Source organism: Lactuca virosa, chromosome 9 (genome assembly GCF_052849685.1).
Source record: "Lactuca virosa cultivar CGN04683 chromosome 9, Lactuca_virosa_CGN04683_v6, whole genome shotgun sequence".
NCBI classification, from domain to species: Eukaryota; Viridiplantae; Streptophyta; class Magnoliopsida; order Asterales; family Asteraceae; genus Lactuca; species Lactuca virosa.
In genome coordinates this window covers 116,933,114-116,942,507 of record NC_136434.1, presented here as the reverse complement: position 1 = coordinate 116,942,507, position 9,394 = coordinate 116,933,114, and the positions used below count along the sequence as shown (strand labels likewise).

The 9,394-nt window shown below is 33.4% G+C and overlaps 1 protein-coding gene across 1 annotated transcript; it reads right to left on the bottom strand.

The window, feature by feature from the left end:
* Positions 1-4,150: 4,150 nt before the first annotated feature.
* LOC145135643 (small ribosomal subunit protein cS23-like) lies at positions 4,151-5,301 on the bottom strand. The gene is made up of 2 exons (XM_079069895.1): positions 5,013-5,301; positions 4,151-4,516 (listed from the first exon to the last, which is right to left on the bottom strand). Exons 1-2 carry the CDS (start codon positions 5,250-5,252, stop codon positions 4,244-4,246), a joined length of 513 nt encoding a protein of 170 aa, XP_078926021.1. The 5' UTR covers positions 5,253-5,301; the 3' UTR covers positions 4,151-4,243.
* Positions 5,302-9,394: the final 4,093 nt, after the last annotated feature.

Sequence of the window (9,394 nt, the reverse complement as noted above, 5' to 3'; positions counted from 1 at the left end):
AATGGAAAAGAATCTGGAGATCAAGGGAGATGGAGTTTATTATTTCATGGACCGGATCTAGACCCCAAAGTTCGGTGGTTACAGAGAGGTTGTAATGAACGAAGCTCACAGGACGAAATACTCCGTTCACCCAGGGTCGGATAAGATGTACTTGGGTCTCAAACAACTTTATTGGTGGCCAAACATGAAAGCAGAGATCGCTACCTTCGTGGGCAAGTGCCTGACTTGCGCCAAGGTGAAGGTCGAATATCAGAAGCCCTCAGGTCTACTTCAACAGCCGGAAATACCTGAGTGGAAGTGGGAAAGGATAACCATGGATTTTATCACCAAGTTACCCAGATCTCCGAGTGAGCACGATGCCATCTGGGTAATTGTCGATCGATTGACGAAGTCCGCCCACTTCCTGCCAATCAAAGAAAGCTTCAAGATGGAGAGACTCACACGGATCTACCTTCAAGAGATAGTTCGCCTTCATGGTGTACTTGCATCCATTATCTCCGATCGAGATATCAGGTTTACATCGAGGTTCTGGCAGTCACTATAGAAAGCTCTTGGAACTAAATTGGACATGAGCACGGCTTATCATCCGCAGACTGATGGACAGAGTGAGAGAACAATTCAGACATTGGAAGACATGTTGAGACCCTGCGTCATCGATTTCGGCGCATCATGGGACACTCATCTTCCTTTGGTTGAATTTTCCTACTACAACAGCTATCATACCAGCATCAAGGCTGCGCCGTTTGAAGCCCTCTATGGCCGTAAGTGCAGATCCCCTCTGTGCTGGGCTGAGGTGGGTGACACGCAGCTAGCCAGGGGTCAAGTTCCCGACAGTACTCTCACTGGTCCTGAGATCATCCAAGAGACAACCGAAAAGATTGTGCAAATCCGAGAAAGATTGAAAGCCTCACGAGATAGACAAAAGAGCTACGCCGATAAGAGACGAAAACCCTTGGAGTTCCAGGTTGGTGACCGCGTCCTTCTGAAGGTCTCACCCTGGAAAGGCATGATACGCTTTGGGAAGCGTGGAAAGCTAAACCCAAGGTACATTGGACCGTTTGAAATCCTTGCCAGGATCGGTCCCGTAGCATACAAACTCCAATTACCGCGAGAGCTCAGCAACATCCATCCTGTTTTCCACGTATCGAACCTAAAGAAGTGTCTGTCCGATGAGACACGTGTGATGCTTCTCGATGAGATTAAAATCAATGAGAACCTCAACTTCGTGGAAGAACCGGTCGAAATCATGGACAGAGAGATCAAACGAACGAAACAAAGTCACATCCCGATAGTGAAGGTTCGCTGGAATGCCAAGCGGGGACCTGAATTCACTTGGGAGCGCGAAGATCAGATGAAACAGAAATATCCGCATCTCTTTCCTAATCCATGATTTGTATTCTATGTTCGAATTTCGGGACGAAATTCCCTCTAACGGGGGGATGATGTGACAACCCGAAACTTTGTCTGTTTCCGTTACGCGGTTTCCGTTAATAAAATTTCGAATTCATTAACTTTTCCGACAAACTTCTTGGTTTAGAAAATAATCTAGTTATATATAATTAAATTATTTACGAGTCGAAACCAAAAATCGCGCGGAAACCCGATTATGTCGAAAAAATCAAATCAAATCTGGCCTAAGTGAGTTTACAACCGTAAACTTGTTTACGACCGTAAACTAATTTACGACCGTAAACTCGTTTACGGCCGTATACCTGTTTACGGTCAGTAAAGGGTGGACCCCCCACCACCGACCACAAAACCCCTATAAATGCGAGACCTCCACCTTCATTTGAACATTTCTGGCCAAAAACTCTCTCCATCTCTCTCTAAGAACCTTGACCGTAAACATCTAAAAACACTTTCAACCTTCGGGAAACACTGAGAAACACCTTTTGGAGTCACTTCAGAACGTCTGGAAACGCTTATCTCTTCGAAATCAGCACCATTGTTCTTGATTTTACGGTCCATCTTCAAAGACCGTAAACACTGTTCTTGAGTTTACGGCCGTAAATTCACCAAACCTTCAGAAACCGTAATCCCCAGTTTACGACCGTAAACCCCGTTCACGGCCGTAAACTGTCTGTTGACCGTAAACCCTAGTTTACGACCGTAAACACCTTTTAAGTGGTGCTTTTGGCTGAAAACTCACTTTCATCGATTTGATCAAGTTCCGGTAACATTCCTCAACCGAATACAAGTGTTCCTCTAACACGTTATCTAACGAAATCGCTAATTTAGATACATATATGTATTTATTTGATAATAGGATTCCGTCAAGTGTCACGTACAACAACTCGAGGATCTTCATTTCAGTCAGCGATTTCACGCAAGAACTGTGAGTTCATACCCCTACATTTTCCGTATTTTTAATGTTTTCAGGGGGGAATACAAGCTAAACATAAATGTTTTCAAAACTTATGCAAATCTCATACTTTAACCCTTTTGTACTGTGTTGAGCATAAGGGACGTTTTCACTAAAATTTGCATAGTTTTCCGGACACGCTATTCACTATACATGCAAGCTATAATCAGTATAGTTTGGGATTTTCTAAACATAACGAGTACAGAAACTTTCACTATTAAACATATGCACTAAGACAGAAATAGTTTACAGTTACATCACTACTTTATCATGGTTTTCATAACTGTAATTATCACTATATACGGTATACATACGGATTTTCACTACGATAGAACGCTACTCCACTACATGTAAACTAGATTGTGCGATACTGTGAGGCGCTACTTCACTACTGTACCCTTAGGTGTACAGGGATAAATCCTACCATAGTATAACCAGAGTCTCCTGGAGGGAGAGCGTGAGATTTGTGAATAGATCTATTCGGGACTGACAATCCCACATCTGGACTGCTAGCTACAGTTAGGCGGGCACGCCTGAGATGTACAAATGTCATTTAACTCGACTCCTGAAGAACGTTGGAAAGGTCTCTAGTCATATCAAGCATGGTTATACGACTCACATTATGTATAAATCACCTTTAGTTTACAACCTGGCACTCTTCAACAGTTTTATTTTTACTAAAATAGAACTGATACACACTATGTATACCGGTTAAAGCCAGGGTTTTTCAAACAGAACCGATTATGCAATGGTTTCACATACAAAATACTTATACTTCATGATTAGTTTTATCTGGTCACATGAGGTAGTATTTTCGCACATCACTACAGTTTTCCGTAACGAACATTCATGGTTTTATACGAAATCGATAACGCTACCTTTTCATTAAAGAAAATATCGGATTTTCTTGGAAACATACAGATATTCATGGTTTATTACAAAACTGATAACACTACATTTTCACTAAGGAAAATATCGGATTTTTTTAAAACTATACAAATATTTTCCGAACTCATCAACGATTTTCACTACAAACCACCGCTTATGAACTCACCAGCGTTATGCTGATACTCTTTCAAACTGCTTGTATTCTCAGGAAATCAGTAGACAGGTACTTGCTGGATTTTCGAGGAACTGGAGCAAAATAGAGTTTTATGTTTATACTATACAAAGCTAGTGGATGTAATTCAAACAAAGTTTCAACTGATGTAAACATTTTTATTTAAGTATTCACTGTAATGGTTGTGTTGCTATGATTGCTGTTATTCACTGGTTGTGATGTTACACATGACGTCCTCCGCCCCGGAACGTTTCCGCCATCGGTTTCGGGGTGTGACAACAAAAGTGTAAGTCTGTTGGTTTTTTTTAGACAAAAGTTTAAGTCTGTTGGTTTTTTTTTTTAACAGACTAAAACATGATTGGAGTTTTTTGAACGGTTTCAAAACTTTGTTGGTTTTACAAGTCATTTTTCCGATATTTAATTTCACGTCATAAGTCATGTCATTCGTTGACTTTTATTCGTCCGTTAACCCAAATGAGAATTGAACAAAAGTGTAAGTTAGTTGGCATTTTTGAGACAAAAAGTTAAGTTCGTTGGGTTTACTTGAACAGACAAAACATAACTGAGGTTTTTTTGAACGGTTTGGAAACTTCATTGGGCTTATAAGTCATTGACCCCTGAAAAAAAAAGTGTTCACGAGCTAGCTCCGATGATTTTGGAGGTTGACTTTCGGCAATCTTTAAAAATATATAATTTCTTGGTCAAAACCTCCATATGGTAATAGGCACTTAAGGTTTTAACTCACTTTTGCAATGAAAAATTCTCTTAACAAAAGAAACAAACAATTACAACTTAATAATGGGTTGGGAATTAGAAAATGTTTAGGAAGTCAAATTGCCACCACTTTGTTGCCAAAGATTGATGATATCAGTAGCTTGATTGAGGAGGATGATCATCTTCTTTTGAGAGATCCATGGCTTGCTTTCCAAAGTTGTCTTGAGTTCTTCCCAAGCATCTTTCCTTGGCCAAAAGAAGTAAGGACTCAAAGGGACACTCCCATGTCCTGGTATCACTTGATCAAGCCCAAGCCCTATGTTCTTCTCCATCCATATGAACTTCAACACTAACCTTGGCTTTTGCACCACTTTCTTCACCTATATAATTTTACAAAAGAAAACTAACCGTTTTAATAAAATAAAAATCAGAGAGCCTAATACTCAATAAATATATGTATTGTATTTATCTATCAATTTCTAATTATAGTAATATGTTATAGAATTCCAAATTAAAAGAATAAATACTACTCCTTTTCGTTTAACATACTTATTAGCAACTTTTACACTAGTTTACCCCTTTTTTTATGGCTATTCTTTTTTTTGTTGAACAGGATCAATATTTTCACTAGGTACCCCAATGTTATACTTTACTTGTAGGCTGTAGCTTTAATACTATAATTACTTAAAGCTTTAATACTTCTACAAGCTTATAAGACATAATAATAATAATATAATTTAAAACACTATGATATATATATATATATATATATATATATATATATATATATATATATATATATATATATATATATATATATATATATATATATATATAGAGAGAGAGAGAGAGAGAGAGAGAGAGAGAGAGAGAGACCTCGTCTTCTTGATCAGGAGGAGTGGGTAATGGAGTTTCTTCAACAATGGCTTCTTGGACAGCTGCTGAAATGGAGAGGTTATGGAATCTATGAAGGAGTTTGGAGTTGTTGTTGCAGAAAGACGAGGAGGGTGGGGCTGGGGTTTTCAAGAATCCAAGAGCAATGGTATTTTGGGGAGATGAAGTTGGTGATGTTATACCGATGATATTGATTCCTTGATGAATAGACATTGACAACATCTTGTTTGTTTCAGAGATTTATCAAAGTTTGGAAATAAGGTATATAGCATTCGATTGATTGTTTGGATAAGGGAGGATATGACATCCACATGTTATCGCTTTTGGGCCATTGGTTTCGTTTTGCTTGTAGGCCCATTACAAATAAATTAAGGCCCAATTTTTTATGTTAATGCAGCAAGTTAGAATGTTAGATTATTACTGATAGATAAACGTATACATATACAATTTAATTCACCACACAATGTGCAATTGTGGACTATCCTTAAAGCCAATAAAAGTAAAAGGGTTAGACATCAAGATCAAATTCATGCCTTGTATTTTATATAAAACGAGGGATTAGTTAGAAGAAATCTTAGTTGATGTCATCATCATCTAAAACTGAGAGCCATTGCCATGTTTGCAGTTCTAAAATTGAGCTACATCTGAACCTTAATTATATATGTATTTATGTTCACTTATATAAAAAACTCTGAAAATATTTTATGTATGGAAAAAACATGCAGATTAAATAAAAATCTCGATTAATGAACTTGTAACTACAAAAATTAAGCTCGAAAATTGAATTTTACCTCGTTGAGGCCAAGTTAAGCATGATTCCTGCGCAGCGCAGGACGGAGTTTAAAAACATATGGATCATGAAAATATGAACTCGAAGTTTGAATTGAATTGAAAGAGATGAGATGAGATGTAATTAACCTTCACCACTATCGGATTTGGGAGCTATGGTATCGATAATCAATTATTTTTTTATACACTTTAGTTGCTAATTTTGTTTTATAACATCATCATTCATATTTATTATTTATTCTTAAAAGTAATTAAATTTTAGAATTCTAGTATCGATATTTTATTTTACATATCTAATATTATAACAGATGACATACATAACGTAATATTTATTTTTATGTATGGTTGTATGTCTGGATTACTAACTAAAACGAATTATAAATCAACAGTCACAAATAGACACAAAGAAATTGTACTTAACTTTTTTAGGTTTGTGTACTTCAACAACGGATTGTTATAATATACATACGAGAAATCAACTATCCTCATACTTTTGTTCTCCTACCATCTTCCTACATATTTAAGATTGTAATACTTAGTCACACTTAATAAAGTTAATAAAATTTTATCACACTTGTCATCTTCTAAAAGTGATAGGATGATGGGTAGAAAAAATAGGTAGGATGATATTTAATTTTTCTATACATTATAATGATAATGATACTCAAATCAACGTCAGAGGGACACAAACAAACTTTAATCGATTTATTATGACTTTGTATTTTATTAATTGATTAAAATAGGTAAATTTTTTTATTTTTTTTAAATTATCCAATGTACTTAACATATTATCCTTATAGATCTATTAAATTATAATAAGTGTTAGTGTTTCTCGATTGATCTTCTATAGATAATGTGTGAATCGTTCAAATGATTCGGTTACCATTTTCAAATAGATATATTATATATGAAAAAAAACCAGTCAATTTTTAACTTTTTATTTTATCTTGACAGCATATTGTTCATTTATTGCTTCAACTTATTGTTCTGTTATTTCTCTATTATTATAAAAAAAAAAAAAAATCAACTCATTACCCAAGACCGCACTATTAGAAACAAAGGTATTAGAGACAATACCAACGATAAAATATTTCCCTTGTTAACTAATGACAAATCTCCAAAAGATCAACGATGGACTCCGGTACAATCAAATCAACTACTGATTTCTGATGCTTCAACAACAGGATAATTCGTCACTAATCTGGCGTTGTTGGTTGATTTCTGAGAAAAATATTTTATTATACTAGTGTTTAATTATTATTCATATAATAATAAATATTAGTAATAATGGCATAAAATAAAAATAAAATCATGTCTGTAGGTGTAACAAAATGGAAAATTTTGTATATACTCTTATTAAACATCAAAATATCATATTTATTCAACTTAATTTCTAAATATCATATTTATCCTTCATAAAATTTTAAAATATCGTATATGCTTTCTTAAACATCAAAATATCATATATGCCCTTCTTAAATATAAAAATATCATATATGTCATTCTTAAACATCAAAATATCATTGATAATATCTAAAATACTTTCCATTTACAACATGACAATATTCAAAAAAAAAAAAAAAAAAAACAAAGTTATCAATGCATACATTCCATGGAGAAGGTTGAAGACGAAACGTTTTGTTTAGGGCTGTTCACTATTTAGATAAAACCGAATTGTCCAATTGGAGAATTTAGATTAGACTATTTGGTTTGGATTTTTGGATTTTTGAATGGGTTTCCAGTAAAATTGAATTATTATTTTGGATTGGTTACGGTTTATAAAATTAAAATCGAATAGTCCAAAAAACCAAATAAGACTTTATTATTTATTTATTTATATATATTTGTTTCAAATATATATCTTTTATTTATTTATTAATTTGCTAACTTGTATTTTTAAATAGATTAGAAAGTATTATCCAATAAAATACTTCAATGTATACTTTTCAATAGCTTCTTATCTATAAAATATTGAATTATAATAATTTTTTTAATAGTTGTTCATAATTTTAATTCTCACCAAACAATTTATTTTAAAGTTGATTACTATTATGTTATATATATTTTTAAATGCCTCGCTTATTGAAAACCGAATTGTAAAAACCGATCCAACCGAATTCTAATTTGAATGGTTCGGATCAGATTTGAATTTAATTGATCTATTCGGATTCACGTTTTGAAAACCGAAATTAATTTGGATTCACCTGATTGGATCGGATCAAACCGATCCATCCAAACGAACACCCCTAGTTTTGTTTGTCAAAAGAGCGACATTCCAAAATTTTAGAAGTAGACGTTTCATTATTATAGATGTAGAGATAATATGGTTAAAATTTATAATTATTATAATAATTATAAGATATAAAAATGATTATAAACTATTAAAAACATTATAAAAAAGATTTGGACAAATATGTTATTTTGAAGGTTTATAAAAGGTAAATATGATATTGAGAAATTAAGTTGGGTAAATATGATATTTTGATGAAATTCCCCTAAAAGAAGTTTATTGACCAAAATGGAATACAAAAAGTTGAGCCTAATCGATAAAGATAAGCCGTTCGTATGAAACTAATAGGATAAAATAAAATCTCCTATATTCGCATCTAATCGAAAAAAAGGAATCTTTAGTTTAAGGTTCTCACATTAACAACAAAAAGTTTCTCGATAAAAATAAGAAAATGAGCATAATTGATTTGAACATTTCGAACTTTTCTCTTTCATCTATAAACTATCACTCAATCTTCGTACCTTGTCTGGTAACAACCATCGGATAACATACATCCACTGAAAGTGAAAAATGAACATTGAATGACAGTTTAAATGGAAACAAGTAAAGAGTGATTATCTATATAAACTGTCATTCAAAATTCACTTCTTACTCTCGATGGTTTTTTGTTAGTCGATGGTTGTTACCAGATAAGATATGAAGGTTAGTTGGGAGTTAGGTTAAAGAACACAAGAGGAACACATACATACTACATCTCACTATGACATCCACAACGACGCATAAAAAGAACATAAAAAGTTAGAAATGACCTACAAACAATATAAGAGTACTTAGTCCACATTTTCATTCATAAAAATTAGCAATAATTGTATTTCTTTTGTTTATAATAAAAAGAGATATGTTGTGTTTATAAATGATTTGTTAATAATTATATATTTTGGTTCAAAGGTAGTTTTTAGAAAACTCATAACATTTTGGTTATTGATTAAAAATAGGATATTTTTCTAAAAGAAGTCTCAATATTTCTATCAAATTAATGAAAAAAAAACAGATACCGATTAAATCCGTAAAACCAACAAATATTGTGTTGAGAGAAAAACTTAGAGATACACTTGAACAAAACGTTAGAACAAGTATATTGTGGAATAGTTAATCTCAAAGGATCTGAAAGCTCAACAATAATATTAATAAGTTAGAGTTAAATAGTTAGAGAGTTAGTTGCGGAAATGTAAAGAAATAGAAATGACGACAATTGTTATATCAAGAAAACACACAAGTTGATTCATAACAAGGAATGCATTCAAACCGAGTTAATAAGGTAGATCAAACTTGGTGATTAAGTCTC

Excerpts from the sequence above, each read along its gene's own strand:
- LOC145135643 (XM_079069895.1), bottom strand. The coding sequence starts at position 5,252 with ATGTTGTCAATGTCTATTCATCAAGGAATCAATATCATCGGTATAACA. Across the intron at positions 4,517-5,012 it reads CTCCTGATCAAGAAGACGAG|GTGAAGAAAGTGGTGCAAAA; the intron begins GTCTCTCTCTCT and ends AAAATTATATAG.